Here is a 20870-nt window from a genome sequence, read left to right on the forward strand (position 1 = left end):
GGGCAAAGGGCCCCCCAGAGGCCCCCTGCCGCCCTCGGAGCCCTACTGGAGGGCCCCAGGGATGGCAGCAGGCCCCCCAGAAGCCCCCTGCCGCCCTCGGAGCCCTCCTGGAGGGCCTCAGGGACTGCAAAGGGTCCCCCAGAGGCCCCCTGCCGCCCTCGGAGCCCTCCTGGAGGGCCCCAGGGACGGCAAAGCGTCCCCCAGAGGCCCCCTGCCGCCCTCAGAGCCCTCCTGGAGGGCCCCAGGGACTGCAGCAGGCCCCCCAGAGGCCCCCTGCCGCCCTCGGAGCCCTCCTGGAGGGCCCCAGGGATGGCAAAGGGCCCCCAGGAGGCCTACTGCCGCCTTCGGAGCGCTCCTAGAGGGCCCCAGGGGCGGCAGCGGGGCCCCCAGAGGCCCCCTGCCGCTCTCGGAGCCGTCCTGGAGGGCCCCAGGGACTGCAGCAGGCCCCCCAGAGGCCCCCTGCCGCCCTCGGAGCCCTCCTGGAGGGCCACAGGGACGGCAAAGGGCCCCCAGGAGGCCCCCTGCCGCCCTCGGAGCCCTCCTGGAGGGCCCCAGGGACGGCAAAGGGTCCCCCAGAGGCCCCCTGCCGCCCTCAGAGCCCTCCTGGAGGGCCCCAGGGACGGCAGCGGGCCCCCAGAGGCCCCCTGCCGCCCTCGGAGCCCTGCTGGAGGGCCCCAGGGACGGCAGCGGGCCCCCCAGAGGCCCCCTGCTGCCCTCGGAGCCCTGCTGGAGGGCCCCAGGGACGGCAGCGGGCACCCCAGAGGCCCCCTGCCACCCTCGGAGCCCTCCTGGAGAGCCCCAGGGACGGTAGCGGGCCCCCCAGAGGCCCCCTGCCACCCTTGGAGCCCTCCTGGAGGGCCCCAGGGACTGCAAAAGGTCCCCCAGAGGCCCCCTGCCGCCCTCGGAGCCCTCCTGGAGGGCCCCAGGGACTGCAGCAGGCCCCCCATAGGCCCCCTGCCGCCCTCGGAGCCCTCCTGGAGGGCCCCAGGGATGGCAAAGGGCCCCCAGGAGGCCCACTGCCGCCTTCGGAGCACTCCTGGAGGGCCCCAGGGGCGGCAGCGGGGCCCCCAGAGGCCCCCTGCCGCTCTCGGAGCCGTCCTGGAGGGCCCCAGGGACTGCAGCAGGCCCCCCAGAGGCCCCCTGCCGCCCTCGGAGCCCTCCTGGAGGGCCCCAGGGACGGCAAAGGGCCCCCAGGAGGCCCCCTGCTGCCCTCGGAGCCCTCCTGGAGGGCCCCAGGGACGGCAAAGGGTCCCCCAGAGGCCCCCTGCCGCCCTCAGAGCCCTCCTGGAGGGCCCCAGGGACGGCAGTGGGCCCCCAGAGGCCCCCTGCCGCCCTCGGAGCCCTGCTGCAGGGCCCCAGGGACGGCAGCGGGCCCCCCAGAGGCCCCCTGCCACCCTCAGAGCCCTGCTGGAGGGCCCCAGGGACTGCAAAAGGTCCCCCAGAGGCCCCCTGCCACCCTCGGAGCCCTCCTGGAGGGCCCCAGGGACGGCAGCGGGCCCCCCAGAGGCCCCCTGTCGCCCTCGGAGCCCTCCTGGAGGGCCCCAGGGAGGGCAGCGGGCCCCCAGAGGCCCCCTGCCGCCCTTGGATCCCTACTGGAGGGCCCCAGGGACGGCAGCGGGCCCCCTAGAGGGCGGCCGCGGCGGCGGCGGCAACAGCAGCCAGGGGCCAGGCGGCAGGCCTCCGCGGGCCGCATCCGGCCCGCGGGCCGGAGGTTGCCGACCCCTGCTCTATAGGTATAGTTTTATTTATATCACCTGCCCATCTTACCATGCTGTGTTTAATAATTTCATCTTCTAGATCTCTTTCTTTTAATAGTTTATAACATTTGGATATTTGTTTACCTTTTTGGTCCATCATAATTTTATCTATTTCGTTGTTATCCATCGTCAACCCAGGAGCTTTATTGTCTGCCTTAAAACGATTGTTTAATTGGTTGTATAAAAACCAATCCTTCATGTTTCCTTTTTCATTAAGTTCTTCCATAGATTTCATATTGTATTTTCCTTCTTGTGTTTTGTTGATTAAATCTCCGTATCTTAGCCATGGAGTATTTTTGTCCTTTGTTCTGTTGTAATAGGCTTCTTGCAATGACACCCAAAATTGATGTCTCATTTTATACCATACTTTAAGCAATGCTCTTCTTATAACATGATGGTTAAAAGTATTATTATCTTCTGGTTTTGTATACCACATATATGCATGTATACCAAGATTCAGGTTAGCTTTTTCTATATTCAATAAATTCTTGTTTTCTAATTTGAACCATTCTTCTAACCGTTTGAGACAAGCTGCATAATAATACAGCTTAAATTTTGGTATGTTACATCCCCCCGTTGAAGAAAATATCTTTTACTAAGGTAACCATAACAGTTTTGACTCCGTATCCCATCCTGAAGCCTGTTTGAAATGGGTCCAGATAATCTGCTTCATCCAAGACCTCTTGTAGATGAAGATCAACTGTCCTCTCAATCATATTGTTTAGAAATGGGAGATGGGAGACCGGTCTGTAATTGTTCATGTCCAAGGGATCTAGGGAAGGCTTCTCCATAAACGGCCGTACCAAAGCTTCTTTTAATCAAGATGGAAAATAGCCCTAACTAAGAGATGCATCTATGATATATCTCAGGTGATATATGAAGGGCAACGGTCGAGAGGGCAAGTTCTCCTCTTCTCACTTCCAAGGGGCTTGTCCACATCCTCAGTACTCAGATTCAAATTGATCCAGTATGATCTTACTTATGGACACCTTACTTACAACCACTGCAATAATGCTGACATCCAATTTGGCTCTTATCTGAGAGATATTATCTGTGAAATAGTAATTTAAAGCATCATAGTGAGCTGTAGAAGGCAAAGTTTTGTGCAAATTCACAACTTCTGTGCATCAAAGAGACCAGTGTGTTGAAACAGCAAAGAACTTTATTGAAAACACATATCAAAAATTCAGTGTTTAAGCCAGAACTACCAGAATATATTAAAACCCCAAACCTTAAATTCCACCCTCTTCCAAACCCCACCCACAATTCTCACCATCTATCCCCCACTATTAACCAGCCCCACTTTGCCATCCTTCTCACACGCACAATCTCTCCCTGCCCCAGACATTTGAAGAAACTAGCTCCCTTTCTGTTACTACCGGTCCCCAACTTTCTTCAGCCAACATTCCACAAATTCCGAATGCTATCATTGCTTTTCTAACTAGCTGCAACAAATCCCAGCCCCCCATCTAACTAATCTAAACCATGACCCATAATCCCCAGCCAAATTTGTAACTCAAAACAATTATCTATACTAGTAGCAATTAAAACCTAAACTTAACAAAACATAACTTTAAAACATAAACAGACATATGGACATAAAAACTCTACAAATAAATTCATAAGGGCTTTTAAACACCGCTGGGTTGAAAAAATATCTTTGTATTCCATCTTTACAAAAATAATGTTCATTCACTTCATGGATTTGTGTGGCTTCTCTCCTGTGTTGCCTCTCTGGTGTCTCAGGTGGGCTGACTTGTCAGAAAAACATTTCCCACAATGCTGGCATTTGTGAGGCCTCTCTCCTGTGTGGACTCTCTGATGTTTCACTAGGTGTGACTTCGAAGAAAAACATTTCCCACAATGCTGGCATTTGTGAGGCTTCTCTCCTGTGTGGACTCTCTGGTGTGTCACTAGGCTTGACTGCCGATAAAAACATTTCCCACAATGCTGGCATTTGTATGGCTTCTCTCCTGTGTGGACTCTCTGATGTATCACTAGGCTTGACTGCCGATAAAAACATTTCCCACAATGCTGGCATTTGTATGGCTTCTCTCCTGTGTGGACTCTCTGATGTATCACTAGGCTTGACTGCCGATAAAAACATTTCCCACAATGCTGGCATTTGTATGGCTTCTCTCCTGTGTGGACTCTCTGATGTATCACTAGGCTTGACTGCCGATAAAAACATTTCCCACAATGCTGGCATTTGTATGGCTTCTCTCCTGTGTGGACTCTCTGGTGTGTCACTAGGTGTGACTTCTGAGAAAAACATTTCCTACAATGCTGGCATTTGTGAGGCTTCTCTCCTGTGTGGACTCTCTGATGTATCACTAGGCTTGACTGCCGATAAAAACATTTCCCACAATGCTGGCATTTGTATGGCTTCTCTCCTGTGTGGACTCTCTGATGTATCACTAGGTGTGACTTCAAAGAAAAACCTTTCCTACAATGCTGGCATTTGTATGGCTTCTCTCCTGTGTGGACTCTCTGATGTGTCACTAGGCTTGACTTCTGAGAGAACCAATTCCCACAATGCTGGCATTTGTATGGCTTCTCTCCTGTATGGACTCTCTGATGTGTCACTAGGTGTGACTTCCGAGAAAAACATTTCCCACAATGCTGGCATTTGTATGGCTTCTCTCCTGTGTGGACTCTCTGATGTGTCACCAGGACTGACTTCTGAGAAAAACATTTCCCACAATGCTGGCATTTGTATGGCTTCGCTCCTGTGTGGACTCTCTGATGTGTCACTAGGTGTGACTTCCGAGAAAAACATTTCCCACAATGCTGGCATTTGTATGGCTTCTCTCCTGTGTGGACTCTCTGATGTGTCACTAGGTGTGACTTCAAACAAAAACATTTCCCACAATGCTGGCATCTGTATGGCTTCTCTCCTGTGTGGACTCTCTGATGTATGACAAGGATTGACTTGTAAGCAAAATGTTTCCCACAATGCTGGCATTTATGTGACTTCTTTCCTCTGTGGACTCTCTCATGACTCAAGTGTTCTTCTGTAAAGAAAGACAAGCACAGATGAGACTGAAAATCAGAGTTAAGAGAGGAGGGTATTACCCCATGGTTTAGCCCTCATTCATCCCTCCTTATTAGAGATAAAATTAAGAAAGTTTCTGTGAGTAACTGAAGCATGACCCTGCTGTTTATGGCCCTAAATCCATGGAACGATTGTATATTTACTTATAAGAGTTAACAAAGAAGAGATTGGAGGGGGTCTACCTTAGGGGAATCACTAGAAGGAGATATTCAGACAAAGGACTGTTGAAAAAATATTCCATTAAACATGTGCAAAAATACTTTGATTGACAGGTGGCATCATATCCTGTGAGACTGCCATTGAGTCCTAAGTCACAGCCCAAGGCATGATGGAAGCTAAACGCAGAGGTCCCTTCATGCTGTTTGGCACCAGGAGATGACTCACAACAATACAGTATGCAGCTCTCATGCGGATTGGTGTGGCTAGGATAGGAGTTATGTGTACAAGGGATGTTGAAGATGATGGAATTCAGAGAGGAGAGCTTGCAAATATTTGTATTATTTTGCAACTCAAGATAGAGAACCTCAAAGGATTTAGATGAAATCAACTGTGTTTGTGACTTATTTTTAAGTGTGAAAAGTGGTCAGTGCATTGCCAATATCTATATATCTGGCTATTTACTTCCGTACTCTGCTATGTTATTGCTGAGCTGCATCTCAAAGTGTCACCCTCAGATTGTAGTGTACACTGGATTTTGAACACAATCGAAATTCCGAGCCAAGAAGGACTCGAGATTCTATGTGCTAATGATTTTTGTCTGAGATATTTGCACCAAGGACCCATTGCATTCAATTTGGTTTCATACCACCCCACCCCCCCGCCAGAAACATTCTAAAGTGATTTAAACCTTTTTGAACACTCGGTTACATGGATTTGTAACTGGTTGACTGGCTGAACCCAATGATGGCTCCTTTTCATCCTGGAGAGAAGTGACCAGTGGGGTCCCACAGGGTTCTGTCTTGGGCCCAGTACTATTCAACATTTTTATCAATGACCTGGATGACAGAATTGAGGGTATACTTATCAAATTTGCAGATGACACCAAATTAGGAGGAGTAGCTAATACCTCTGAGGAATGGATCAAACTTCAGTATGGCCTGAATAGACAAAGCTGGGCCAAAGCTAAAAAAATGAATTTCAACATAGGGAAATGTAAGGTACTGTACTCAGGCCAGAAAAATAAATGCACAGATATAGGATGCGTGACTCCTGGCTGAATGAAACTACATGTGAAAGGGATCTAGGAGTCCAAGTAGACCACAAGTTGAACATGAGTCAACAGTGTGATGCGGCAGCTAAAAAGGCCAATGCAGTTTTTGGCTGCATCAATAGAAGTATAGTGTCTAGAACAAGGGAAGTAATAGTGCCACTCTATTCTGCTTTGGTCAGAGCCCACCTGGAATACTGTGTCCAGTTCTAGACACCACAGTTCAAAAAGGACAGAACAATGGAAGCAAGGCACAGGAAAAGAGGTTCAGCCTAAACATTAGGAAGAACTTCCTGACAGTAAGAGCTATTCAACAGTGGAATATACTCCTTCAGAGCATATTAGCGTCTCATTCTGGTTATTACTATTTTCCTTCTTTGAAGGGTTTTAAAGGTCTTTGAAGGACTTTAAACAAAGGCTGGGTTGCCATCTACTGGGTATTCTTTCAATGTGTTTTCTGCATGGTAAGGGCTTGAACCAGATGGTCCTTGTGGTCTATTCCAACTCTATGATTCTAAAGTGGAATCATAGTGCCATGATTATGTAGTATAAAAGGGACCTCAGTCTTCATAGGAAAGGCAATGAAGTCAGCTTCCTTACCCACAGAGGCCACATTCTCGTAATTCTCCATCATCACATAATTGTACATAAGTCTCTGCTTCTTCGTCAACAATTTCCATTCGTCCTCAGTGAAATATACTGCCACATCCGAAAAGGTCACCTGAAACAGAAAATAGCCCTCATCCAGAGAATGACTAAGCAAAAGGGGAAGAAAGCACATGGTTCATCCAAATATTATTTGATCACTTTAGAATTCAGTCCAGGAAATAAACTTTAAATTCTGTTAGCAAGAAAAAAGCTACTGCCTTTGAGATCCAGTTTGTCTAGAATCTTTTCAATATAATACATAATATAATTTAGGCCATGCCTGGGATATTGATGATGGATTAGGATACTGACTATCCCAACACATACAGTACATTTAACCACCAAAGAATTATGGTGCATTTAGACATTTCTTGCCACATTTCTGGGGCAAACGTCATTTTTAATAACGCTTCTGGGGAGCACTCTGGGCTTGAGGGCCACTGGGCCCACCCCATATTTAGATCCAGAGATGTTCTTCCATAGCCCCAAACATTTCATAGATGGGAAAAGCAAGACACATGTGGACAAGCAACCCAGAAGGCAGTAAAGATGGCCAAAGTTGTTTCTGAAGAAGAACACATAAGCTAGGAAGGGCACAGCAGTTTGCTTTTGCTTCAGCCTCCTGGGAAGGGCCATATCCTGTCTCCTTCTTTCCTCTCCTCTCCCCACTTTTGAGTTGATGGGGTGCAGACTCCATTGCACTCAGGAACTGAAGTGAGCTGAGAAGGGGGAAGTGGGAGGAGGAGAGAGCAACCAGGACATTTTTAAAAGCCCCTGAAATAATGAGGTGACAGAGGATTAACCAGGACCGTCTCTGTCAAACTCCGACAGTATTTTATTTGCTTCCTTTCAAAAATTGGCCCAGCAGTGACACAGATGAAGCTATTAGGATAGTGACTCACCAAAGAGCTGTTGTACTTCGACAGCCTCTTTCTCTTCGAGCACAACTCCCTCCGCTTGGCCTCTGTGTCAGCCATCAGGTGGTGAAGGGGTCCTGGTGGCCCTGCACTTGGTCAATTCCAGAAAGAGAGGCCCAAAGCCGTGTCCAAGGAGGCCGAGATGAAGTTCCTGAGAGAAGGGACCAGGATTAGGATTGGCTTGGCAAGAAACACTGCAGCACCCAAAGACACAAAGAACATCATCCTTCTGGTGACATACGCAGGTGACATATGCCTCCTTTGGGCCAATGCAGAGGGGGGCATCCCCTTCCTCCCTCTGCATCAAATAAAGCCCCCTGGACCTAGCGTAGATTCACTGCAGCTCCCCTACACAAGAGATACTCCATTCCTTCTTGGAGTGGTGGGGGATCAGGGGATGGGGAATTGGAGAGGGCCATGGTTATGTCCCCGTAGCTAGATGTGAAATGGTTGCATCATTTGTTGAAACCTCCTGACCTCCCTAGTGACTCTCAGAGGAAGATGCCTTCAATTTTGCTTCTCACTACATAAACACAGCTGCATGCTTCTTCAATACCTCACACCCAACACTCTCATCAGGCATGGAATGGCCATGTGGGATTGCTTCCACAATTCTATGGTAGGACCTGTGTCAGTGAATGGCCAGTTTTAGCCTGATCCCACTTGTAGCAACACTGGAGAATAGAGGCCCAATGTTTGTGAAAAATAATAATAAGGCTTGTATTAAAACTGTCCTCCCCATTTCTGATCCCTTTTAAAACCCATGTTCCCCAGAAGGAGCAGAGCTGTGTAATAAGAAAACTCTCTCAGAAAAGAGACACAAATGGCACACAAAGGGACACACTTCCTTCCTTTTGGCCCAAAGAGCCTGGCCCCCTTCTGACTCTGGAGCCTCAGGAGAGGAAAAGAGGCCTCTGTTCAATTGAGACCTCAGAGAAGGTTCCGTAACATTATTCCCCACAGTCACAAGCAGCACAAAATGTCCACCAGAACACAAAATGTCCGCCACAACACAAAATGGCCACCAGAACACAAAATGGCCGCCACAACACAAAATGGCCGCCACAACACAAAATGGCTGCCACAACACAAAATGGCTGCCACAACACAAAATTGCCACTAGAACACAAAATGGCTGCCAGAACACAAAATGGCAGCTGAAACACAAAATGGCTGCTTCCGCCTAAGCACTTGGCAGTTAACATTTGAGGCCTTCAGGGGAGAGAGAGAGACTGAGGGGAAGAGTGGAAGGAGGTCCTGGAGGGAGGGGGCCTTGGGAGATATAGGGCCTTCCTGAGATATTCAGTGTTCGCTTCCTAACAAAGGGGTTTCTGGCCTCATAAAGGATTTGGGGCAAAGTGGGTCTGAAAGGCAGTAGTAGCCTGGTCTCTTTCCAATGGGACTTAAAGTGTATTTCCTGGACAGGATCTCCCAGCATCCACATGGCCAGAAAGAAAAGGGGGCCCTGCCCTGCAGTAAGGTCCCTCCAATCCCTCTGAACTGAGGACTACAACTCCCATGTCTTCTTTCTTTCTTTCTTTCTTTCTTTCTTTCTTTCTTTCTTTCTACCTAGCTGCCTTGTGTTGGTGGTGTTACTGCTCTTGTTGTCGTTGTGTGCCTCCAAGTTGTTTCTAACGTATGGCAACCCTAAGGAAAGCCTGTTGCAGGGTTTTCTTGGCAAGATTTGTTCAGAAGTGGTTTTGCAAGTGCCTCCCTCTGAGGCTGAGAGAGTGTGACCTGCCTAAGGTCACTCAGTGAGTTTCCATGGCCAAAAGGGCATTCGAACCCTGGGCTCCAGGGTCACAGGCCAATGCTCCAGCCACTAATCCACACTGTCTCTTTTTTCAGGCTTTGTTGTTTTTTGTGGAGTGGCCCGAATTCATTGCCGACTTCTGGGGAGCCTCTCCTGGGGTTTTCTTGGCAAGAGTTGTTCAAAGGAGATTTGCCATTGCCTTCCCTGAGGCTGAGAGAGTGTGGCTTCTTGCCCAAGGGACCCAGATGGTTTCATGGAGGAGTGGGGCACTAGACTCTGGCCTCCAGAGTTGAAACCCAACACTCAAACCACTGCACCACAATGGCTCCCATTCCCATGTACAACTTGTGAAATAATTGCAGACTTATTTCTGTTCTTCATGTGTGTCTTCAAGTCATTTCTAACTTATGGTGACCCTAAGGCAACCATATCATGGGGTTTCCTTGGTATGTTTCTTCAGAGAGGGGTCTCCAATGCCATTGAGGCTGAGAGAGTGTGACTTGCCAAGGGTCACCTAAGTCCAAAACACACTGCAGCAATAATCCAATCTGAGATTGCTTTAACTGCCCTGGGTCAGTGCTAAGGAATTTTGGGAAATGTAGTTTTGTGAGACATTGATCCTTCTCTGTCAGAGGGCTCTGGTGCTACAATAAGTCCCTCCCTCCCAACACTTTCACATTTCCCCCCAAAACCAGCACAAAGCTGGCAGATGGAAAGAGGTTTTAAAGCAGCATTTAAATCTACCATATTTGTTATTAAAACACTAAATGTCCCAAATGCTATTATCAGTTTTGTAGCTATTATTACAGAAAGACGTAGAGTCCAAACTCTTCAAGTACCTTTATTTTCTGGAGTGAGATGGGCTTTTCCAACGGACTCACTGTGATGATCTCCGGTGGTCCAAGCAGCCAAACTGCGGCCCTGTAATAATAATAATAATAATAATAATAATAATAATAATAATAGATTTATAACCTCTCTTCAGCCAAAAGGCTATCAGAGTGGATTACAAATTGTTAATTAGACATTTAGACATTATGGCTCTTAGCCCAGGAGACCCTTAACTTCCTCAAATCCCGCTGCGATCATCCAGTGAATTATAAAAGGGTTTCCCTTAATCTACACTGGGACCAGTTAAGGAATCTTATTTCTACTTCTTTACTGATCTTTCCAAGCATCAACTGATCCAAGACACGTGTAAAAGGAGCAATGAGTAGTAGATACTCCAAGGAGATATTTACTATAAATAACAAAATATAACTGAAATATAAGTCCTGCAAGATATTAAGAATCTTGCAGGAACAATATTTGTAAGTATATAATATTCAATTCAAAAAAGCTATTAAAAGAATAAAGAGACCCAAGTGTCCAATTCTGAGACTAACTTCCAAGATCCGCTCTTTAACTCTCTCTCTCTCGATCTCCAACCGACACAATTCCCCCAACTGTCTCTTGGTCTCTCAGGCCTTATATCTCCTTCTCACGGAAGCTTCCAAAAGAACCTTTATCTTGCTCTCTGATTGGTCAAGAGAGCCTTCTGTAGCAGTGATGTCACTCTGCATTTGCATAAACCTCACTTTTCTGCCTGAAGAAGACCTTGATAAACAGTTAGCATTATTATTTATAGACTTCGAGAAAGCTTTTGATAGGGTCAGCTGGAAATTTTTAAAAGAAGTTTGTAAAAAAACTGAATTGGGGAATAATTTTATGGGATGGATAGAGCAAATATATCAGAAACAGACGGCAGCCTTGATTATAAATGGGCAAAGATCAAAATCCATTAGAATCCATAAGGGAACAAGGCAGGGATGTCCCCTCTCTCCTCTTTTGTTTATTTTGATTTTAGAAATTCTTAATGAAGAGGTTCGATATAATAAATTAATTAGAGGTATTAGGTTAAAAGGGATGGAGATGAAACTCCGTGCGTATGCAGATGATTTGGCTCTGTCATTGTCAAATCCCTTGGAAGATATCTTTGAGGTAAAACAAATTTTGAACCGATTCGGAAATGCTTCTGGACTTGTGGTGAACCGGGAAAAAACAGCCATGTTGACAATGAACTTAGATGATGAGGCGAAAGAAACTCTTCAAATAAGTTCTGGCTTTAAAATAGCTAATAAAGTTAAATATTTGGGAATCTGGCTATCCCCTAAAAATACAGAATTATATAAAAATAATTATTGTAGAGTTTGGCTGGGGGTTAAAAATGATCTCAGTCGGTGGAATAGGATCGGTCTGTCTTGGATGGGTAAAGTAGCCACGCTTAAAATGATGATTCTCCCCAAACTTCTTTTTTTGTTTCAAACAATCCCAATTTTAGTTAATGATTCACCTTTCGTTCAGTGGAACAGGGATATTAGCAAATTTTTGTGGGGCAGCAAAAAACCTAGGGTGCGTTTGAAGATTATGCAAGACGAGGTTTGTCATGGAGGATTGGGCTTACCGAACCTCAAACTTTACTTTTATGCTTGCTGTTTTGAATGGCTCGTAGATTGGTTCAATTTGGAAGATAGATATACTTTAAATTTAGAGATGGCCGGGAACGTATTTGGTGTCCATGCATATTTATTTTATGATAAAGCCAAAGCAAATAAGAATTTTAAGCAGCATTTTGTAAGAAAGACCTTATTAAGAATTTGGACTAAGTATAAACGGATAATTTACCCAAAACTTCCCTATTGGGTTTCAATTACTGAAGCATTTCATAGAAATGAGGTAATGGCTTTAGACCATTGGATCACTTACAAAGATATTTCGTTCTATGATAAAAGGAATAATATGATTTCGCTCAAAACACTTGAGGACTTAAAGAAAGAGGGGTTTTTTTTGAATTGGTTTTCCTATCGCCAGGTGAGGGAAAGGTTTACATTGGATCTAAAAATGTAGGGATAGAATTGATACCTAATGATTTTGACAAGATTATCTTTGGTAAAAAGAGAAAAAGAATATCAAAACTTTATAGATATTTACTGAGATTAGAGATGCATGATGAATTGGTGAAAGCGTCAATGATAAAATGGGCTCAGGATTTGGGGGAAGAATTACCGCTAGAACAATGGGAGAAAAACTGGAACACGCGTATAAGATATACTGTATGTGTGGCATTACGAGAAAACTATTATAAGATGCAAAATAGGTGGCATTTGACTCCCTTAAAACTTGCAAAAATTTATAAAAATCAGAGTCCAGCTTGTTGGAAATGTGGTAAAAATCCAGGATCTTTCATTCACTTATGGTGGTTTTGTGAGCACGCTAAAAAAATTTTGGATACAGATTCATCAAAAGATACAAATGATATTGCATTATAAATTTCCATTAGATCCTAAAACTTTTTTATTAAATATGATTACGGACAGTGCACTTGAAAATAAATATGGGAAATTAATGTTTTATATGATTTCAGCCGCCAGAGTGGTTTACGCTTCGCATTGGAAAGGGGCTGGAAGGCCGACTTCAAATGAGTGGATCATGAAACTATTGGAGTATATGGAACTAGATAAGCTGACTTGTCATGTGAAAAATTTAGATTGGGGAAAGACAAAATTAGTTTGGCATCCCTTAGTTTCTTTTATGAAATCAGAAAATATATCTCCCGGTTTTATTTGGTAATAAAAAGTAGTTAAATAATTTTTCCTTTCTCTATTTCTGTAAACCTATTCTGGGGGAGCAACATTGGCATTCAGAACAAGTAAATAAGTTGATTAGGTTCACAATATGTGAACTTTGAGTTGATGACTTTCTATTCAGGCCTGGAGTTGATGTATATTGTAATAAATAGATATTAAGGTCCTTATATTAGCTCAATCAGGTACCGACTTTCCTCTAGGAAGTACGATGTGAATTAAGCTTGTTAATATTCACTTTATAGCATGTTATAGATATATATTATGTATAAGTATACTTAAAACTATGTTCTTGGTATATTTTAATCTGAATTGTATTGTAATATTGTATTGTATTGTTGTTGACATTTTTCTTAAAAATTGAATAAAGATTATTAAAAAAAAAAAGCTATTAAAACCATAAATAAACCCAAGCGTCCAATTCTGAGACTAACTTCCAAGATCCGCTCTTTAACTCTCTCTCTCTTGATCTCCAACAGACACAATTCCCCCAACTGTCTCTTGGTCTCTCAGGCCTTATATCTCCTTCTCACGGAAGCTTCCAGAAGAACCTTCATCTTGCTCTCTGATTGGTCAAGAGAGCCTTCTGTAGCAGTGATGTCATTCTGCATTTGCATAAACCTCTCTTTACTGCCTGAAGAAGACCTCCATTGACTGGAGCCCAGTCATTACACTTTCCCAAGGCAAGGCTTGCACCTATTTCCCAATGTTGTTCTTGGTGTCTGCCTCCCAGTTGTTTCCAGGTCTTATGGTGACCTTATGGGAGTCTCTGAAGGGGTTTTCTTGGCAGGTTCCTTCAGAGTGGGTTTCCCATGGCCATCCTCTGAGGCTGAGAGAGTGTGACTTGCCCAAGGCTTTAGTTCTTTTGGAAGCCTTTTTGCTTTATCTTCTAGAAGGCAGCTGAAGTGTTGCTTCTTGCTCTGAAGAAGGAGAGGAACCTTCTGGCATCCAAAAGGCTAACATTATCTGGAGTTATGTCTGAAAATATGTATAAATAGGATTGCAATTCCTGTTCATTTATTAAAAGGTTTATAGTGCACCCCATATCCTAGATTCTCATAGCTTTGTCTCTTAATAGCAGTTAACTGTAAAAAGTTTGTTAAACAGATGTAATATGTTATAATATAATCTCAAAATCTGTATAGATGGCTTGATTTAAGGGTAACATTTGTAAATGAGGAGGTATGGCCGTATTTTACCATACCATCAAACTAATCTAGTTGGGTAGTAAAGTCTAATGAAGTTACCCCAATCAGTTGCATCTGATTAATTTGTATTCATTAATTAAATTAGTTTGCTGAGGCACCAGAGCTCTCTGGCAGAGAAGGCTCAATGTCTCAGGACACTACAGTTCCCAGAATTCCATAGCACTGAACCAGGACAGTTAAAGTGGAGTTAAACTAGATTATCTCCTCAGTGTGGATGCAATTTAAGAGAAGGCAACTGTTACGAAGGGAAGGAGAGATGTAGATGAAATAGATGAGGAGAATGACAGGAGGCTAGATGTAGATGTGGCTGAAATGGATGGGGGCTCTGAATTTGGCTGCCAGGGATGGGGAAATGGAAGGGAGGAAGAAAGGTGCAGCTGTCATTCAGGTGAGGCTAGCATTCAGGTGAAAGTGGAACCAGGCTCCTTTCTTCACCCCGGAAGTGCAAAGGTTCAGGATGCGTTCAGACCCCCACTGAGCATGCGCAAGGGTCCCAGTTAAAATCGTTGAATCTGCATGGTATGCACCGTGTGGTGATACAATTTGCACTCGCTCCGCTTTGCCTGAATCCGCATCATGTGACTTGCCTTGGATTCAATTCCCATCTATTCGGAAGAGTAATGGAAGGGCACTTTGTAGTTTACCTCTTGCTTGGACAGGGGATATGATTGTGGTTTTGAACTAATATGTCTTGAATGTGGTGCTCTATTACACAATATCATAGAGTGGTTTGTGAGGTGTATTAAAACTATCTTCCCCATTTCTGATCCCTTTTAAAACCCATGTTCCCCAGAGAGAGCAGAACTGTGTAAGAAAACACTCTCAGAAAAGAGACACAAAAGACACACTTCCTCCCTTTTGGCCCAAGGAGCCTGGCCTCCTTCTCTCTCTGGAGCCTCAGGAGAGAAAGAGAAGCCAATGGTCAGTTCAACTGAGGCCTTAGAGAAGGTTCTGGAACATTATTCCCCACAGTCACAAGCAGCACACAAAATGGCTGCCAGAAAACAAAATGGCTGCCAGAAGGCAAAATGTGAGTCTGGGGCAGTGGGTGGGGTCTTCCAGCTGCTCTGCCCCCATTGGCCAGCTTCAAGAAGAGGCGGAGCTTCAGCTTCTATATTTAGCTCTCGGTGGGGAAGAGAGAATGAGGAGAGAGCAGCAGCGTTTTAGAGGGAGAAAGAGACAGACAGACAGACAGACATTAAGGGAGGAAGGAAGGAGAGAGAGGGGGGAGTGGAGTGAAGCGATAGCAGAGAGACAAGGCCTGGAACCACTAGGCTTCACTGCTGCCCTGAGGTCTGGCTGGGCCTGGCTTGGGTCTACTGCTGCTGGTGCTTTCCTTTGGCCACTGCCATTAAGGAGGGGAGGAAGGAGACCCAGCAGCCCTTCTAGGCAAGGCCCAGTCTCTATGAAGGGGGGAGAGTGGGGCTCCCCAAAAGGGATTTCAATGCTTTTAATGGTTGCTCTCATGCTGTAGCAAAGATGATGATGATGATGATGATGATGATGATGATGATGATGATGATGATGATATCAGGCCGGGGGGGGGGGGGGGATGGAGCTGCCGCCAGACCTTAATCATCATTAATGCCACTGTCGCTAGGCCTTCTTGCTCTGAAGCACTGTAATGGCCATGGCTCAGTGTCATGGAACTCTGGGACTGTTCTTTGTGTTTGGCATTTTAGGTATTGTTAAGGTTTGGAAATCCTGTTTGGGATCCCTTCTGACTTTGGGGCCTTTCACCCTCCATTTTGGGGTCCCTGGAGGCCTCAAACTGCCAAATGCCAAGCACTGAGGGAGAGGCAGCCATTTTGTGTTCTGGTGGCCATTTTGTGCTGCTTGTGACTGTGGGAATAATGTTCCAGAACCTTCTCTGAGGCCTCAGTTGAACAGAGGCTTCTCTTTCTCTCCTGAGGCTCCAGAGTCAGAATGAGGCCAGGCTCCTTGGGCCAAAAGGAAGGAAGTGTGTCTCTTTTCTGAGAGGGTTTTCTTATTTCAGAGCTCTTCTCCTTCTAGGGAACATGGGTTTTAAAAGGGATCAGAAATGGGGAGGATAGTTTTAATACAAGCCTTATTCTTCTTCTTCACAAACATCGGTCTTTGGCTTCTAAGAGAAGGCTTGTTCCCCAAAAAAGGCCAAAAGGAGCTCCTTTGGGAGTTTTTAAATGTCTCCCCAGTTTCCTTATTAATAGATTTTCAGGCAAGAAGGAAGACCAGACCATCTCATGTTATCAAGAATGAAACAAACAAGAAAACATATAAACAAACAGACAAGGATAAGGGACTGTTTGGGGACTTTTTGTGTTCTCACAGCCATCGGGTGCGATCAGGAAAACCTTTCTTTAGGATCAGAAATCCTGTTTGGGGCCCTTCCAACTTTGAGGCCCTTTCATCCTCCATTTTGGGTTCCCAGAAGGCCTCAAACTGCCAACTGCCAAGCGCTGAGGCAGAGGCGGCCATTTTGTGTTCTGGTGGCCATTTTGTGCTGCTTGGGACTGTGGGGAATAATGTTCTGGGGACTCAGGGCCAGTGGGGAGGCTGGGCTTTGGGGACTGGAAGAGAGAGTTGGGACAGAGACCCTCCCTTTGGGCCCTAGCTGGTGGGGTCCCACCGGTCCTTGCCTCCCCCTTTGGTAAAGGGGACCCCCTCAGCCCCCTGGACTCACTCCTGCCACTCATTCCTAGAATGGCTGGGACTCAGAGGAGTTTCCTAGGAATTATCACCTTCTGCCCTCCATGGCCATTGGCACTGACCTTTTCCCCATTGCCTTCCCTCCCTCAGCCCTTGGACCTCCTCCTCCTTCGCACTCAGAGCAACCCTTCTGTACGGCTGAGGAGACGGCCTCTGACCCAGGGAAGCTCCGGCCATAAAGGACTACAGAAGAGCCCTTTCTGGGGCTGCAGGAATCAGGGTCTTTGTACTGAAGGTAGGCCTTTATTCCTGGAGCTGAAAGAGGACCTTTGTTTAAATGTTTCAGTCCAGGATTGTGTGGAAGGGTTGCAGCTGAGAGACTGAGCCCATGCTTTGCAGGCATAAAGCCCCAAATTCGCTCTCTAACAGCATTGTCTTCCCAGAAGGTGGAAGGGAGATTTCCAGACCTCAGACACACAGTGCGCAAGTGAGTCCTTTTTATGGGAACTGTGTGTGTATGTGTTGTTTACTAGAACTTTGTGAAATATTAGTTTCACTGGGTTTATAAGATGAATTTATATACGTCTTCACTTACCCCAAATGAGCATAATCCAGGGTGCAATATTCAAGTCATAATGCTATACATTTATAGATATTTGTTATATCAAGTGCAACATATTCAGCAGTGTGCATCTTTTTAAAAAATATTCAAGGAAAAATGAAGAAATTGTGATTTTAACAATAGATCCATTCAGAAACAATGCACACAAATGTACATGCCTCAATTTCTATGTGGCTTTAGCAAGAAGAGGGAGGAGGTAGATACCTCATGCTCCTGCTATGACTGACATAGGAAACACAGCAGTTAAGCTTAGAAAAATAGTCTCATCTGCAAAAATGAAATAATTATTTTGGCCAGTGTCTAAATGGGAAGGAGGCCATGATGATGGGAGGGCATGGATTACATCTGTAAAGTAATTCATGTCTCATCCAGCCCAAGAGCTAGAGCTTCTCCACCTGGGACATAAAGCAGGCCCTCCCCTCCTCCTCTGTGTGAAAGAGAAGTCAAATTCTCATCAGTGATGATGACATAGCATGAAAAATTTGCATTCCTGCATTTAAAAATCTGAGGAGTCCTGAATCCTGTTGGTTAACCCTAGAGAGCAGACCCACTGAAACCATAAGTGACTGGTGAGTTAACATATAGATAAATCCAAATTATTCAGTGATTCTACTCTGATCAGCACTAGGCACAAGATAGAGGCTAGGATTTAGGTCTGCATGTGGCTGGAACAGGATATTCCCAAGACAAGATGGACAGGCAACAGTGTGGAAAATGGGCACTCTCCACATGGGCAAAGACATTATCAGAATTGTGACTTCTCTGCGTGCAGAAGGCTGCCATGGGAATTGGGTGCTCCCTTTCCATCAGCTCAATCCTGGGAGAAGGGCTGGATCCCATGGAAGGGGAATAACCTGAGAAGAGAGAGCTCCTTTCCTGCCCTTCCTGACAAGGGGCCTCCCTGGGAAAGGGCCATTTGTAGTCCCATTCCACTCAGAGCAACACTGGAGCATAGAGAGTTCTGCTGGTTTGGCCACTGGGAGAATGAGGAACCACCAGACCAGACAGCCTGACCCAGCAAAACCCTCTATGCTCCAGTGTTGCTCCGAGTGGAATCAGGCTACAACTGGCCATTCACTGACCCAGGTCCTACCATAGAGTTGTGGAAGCCATCCCGCATGGCCATTCCATGCCTGGTGAGAGTGTTGGTGTGAGGTATTAGAGAAGCATCCAGCTGTGTTTCTGTAGTCAGAAGCAAAATGAAGAAATCTTCCTCTGAGGGCATTGTGGACCTCTGCAGGTTTCAGCAGATAATGCACTCATTTCACATCCAGCTATGAGGACATAGTCAGGACCCTTTCCAATTCCCCATCCCCTGATCCCCAGCTACTCTCACAAGGCATGGAGTAACTGTTGTGTAGGGGAGCTGCAGTGAGTCTGTGCTAGGTCCAGGGGGTTTTGTTTGGTGCAGAGGGAGGAAGGGGATGCTCACCTCTACATCGGCCCAAAGGAGGCATATGTTACCTGCATATGTCATCAGCAGGATGCTGTTCTCTGTGTCTTTGACTGCTGCAGGGTTTCTTGCTAAACCAAGCCTTACCCTGGTCTCTTTCCTCAGGAACTTCATCGCGATCCCCTTGTACACAGTGTTGGGACGTTGTTTGCTGGAAGTGACCAAAGTGCAGGGCCACCAGGATCCCCCTTCCCACATGATGGCCAACACAAAGGCCAAGCAGACGGAGCTGGGCTCCAACAGAAAGAGGCTGCCGAGGGTTAACAGCTCTTTGGTAAGTTGCCATCCTGACTGTTATTTTCATCTGTGTCTGGGCTGGATCATGAAAGCAAGCAGAGAAGATACTGTCCCAGTTTGGCAGAGAGAGTCCTGGTTAATCCTCTGTCTCCTCATTTTTTCAGGGGCTTAGGAAATGTCCTATTTCACTCTCCTCCTCCCATTTCCTCCTTTCTCCTCAGGTCAGTTCAGTTGCTGCAAAGTGCATTCCAGGTTCAAAAGAGTCTACAGCCCATCAATGCAAAAGAGGGGAGAGGGGAGGAGAGAAGGGGGCAGGGTCTTGCCCTTGCCAGGAGTCTGAGCCAAAAGCAAAATGCTGTACCCTTTCTCGCTTGTGTGATCTTTATCATTAACAACTTTGGCCATCTTGACCCACTTCTGGTGTTGCTTGTCCACATGTGTGTTGCTTTCCCCATCTGTGAAATGCTGGATGATATGGAAGAATATCTCTGGGCTTAAATTGAGGGTGGGCCCAGTGGCCCTGAAGCCCAGAGTACTCCCAAGAACTGTTTATTAAAAATGAAATTTGCCTCTGAAATTAGGTGAAATATGGCTATATGAAAACTAATATACATGTTGGAATAGCCAGTATGTTAATCAATCAATAATATTCCAGAAATGGCCAAAATTATATTGTTTATCATGTTGTATATTATATTGAAAGGATTCGAGAGAAACTGGATCTCAAAGGCTGTAGCTTTTTGCTTTCTTGCAGAATTTAAAGTTTATTTCCTGGACTGAATTCTGAAGTGTTAAAATAATATTTGCAATGCACCATGTGCTTTCCTCCCCTTTTGTTTAGTCACTCTCTGGATGAGGGCTATTTTCTATTGCAGGTGACCTTTGCGGATGTGGCTGTATATTTCACTGAGGAGGAATGGAAACTGTTAACGAAGAAACAGAGACTGATGTACAGTTATGTGATGATGGAGAATTATGGAAATGTAGCCTCTGTGGGTAAGGAACCTGAATCCATTTCACTTCCTTTGAAGACTGAGGGCCCTTTCATAATTCACTGTCAGAGTGCTATGATTCCACTTTAGAATGATAAAATCAAAGAGTTGTAATAGACCACAAGGACCATCCGGTTCAATCTTCTGCCATGCAGGAATAGACATTCAAAGCACCCCCAAGGGATGGCCATCCAGCCTCTGTTTAAAGACCTCCAAAGAAAGGGACTCCACCAAACTCTGAGGGAGTATATTCCACTTTTGAAGAGCTCTTACTATCAGGAAGTTCCTCCTAAGGTTTAAGTGGAATCTCTTGTCCCTGTGGCTTGCATCCATTGTTCCATGTCCATTAATTTGAAATTAATAATAATAATAACCATAATGCGATGCCACCATGCTCTGATGGACTATATTCCACTGTTGAATAGCTCTTATTGTCAGGAAGTTCCTCCTAATATTTTGGTGGAACCTTTTTTCCTGTGGCTTGTGTGATCGAGTTTGGATTTATATAAATTTTGGGTACCAAGCGATCAAAAATCATGACCCCTGACTGACCCCATCACAGCCGCCATTATCCCAAAAGCGAGCTGACCACGTAGCCAGACAAGCCTAGCAGGCCATGGCTAAAGCAGAAAGGTAGATTTAAACTTTTAAAACCAGTTCTGGGAGTTGCCATTGTCGCAGGCAACATGAATGAGGACAAAGGAAGTTTGCCTCACCTATTGATGGTATTAAGTACCCAGCCATCTACATAGTAGTCTTCTCCCAAAGAA

At 45.7% G+C, this 20870-nt stretch overlaps 2 protein-coding genes across 2 annotated transcripts in view; both read right to left on the reverse strand.

Annotated features, from left to right (window-relative positions):
• The window catches only part of LOC149282463 (uncharacterized), a 164139-nt gene that overhangs the window by 22543 nt on the left and 120726 nt on the right, over window positions 1-20870 (reverse strand). The gene's annotated exons all lie outside the window — the stretch shown is intronic.
• LOC149282464 (uncharacterized) lies at window positions 2876-4829 on the reverse strand (the record flags this gene model as incomplete). Its single annotated transcript, XM_089498170.1, has 1 exon — window positions 2876-4829. A coding segment is annotated over one exon (1380 nt), but the record flags the coding sequence as incomplete, so codon positions are not given.

The sequence above is a fragment of the Sceloporus occidentalis genome, unplaced genomic scaffold (assembly GCF_023333645.1).
Source record: "Sceloporus occidentalis isolate IW3139 unplaced genomic scaffold, rSceOcc1.0.p SCAF_114, whole genome shotgun sequence".
Taxonomy (NCBI): domain Eukaryota; kingdom Metazoa; phylum Chordata; class Lepidosauria; order Squamata; family Phrynosomatidae; genus Sceloporus; species Sceloporus occidentalis.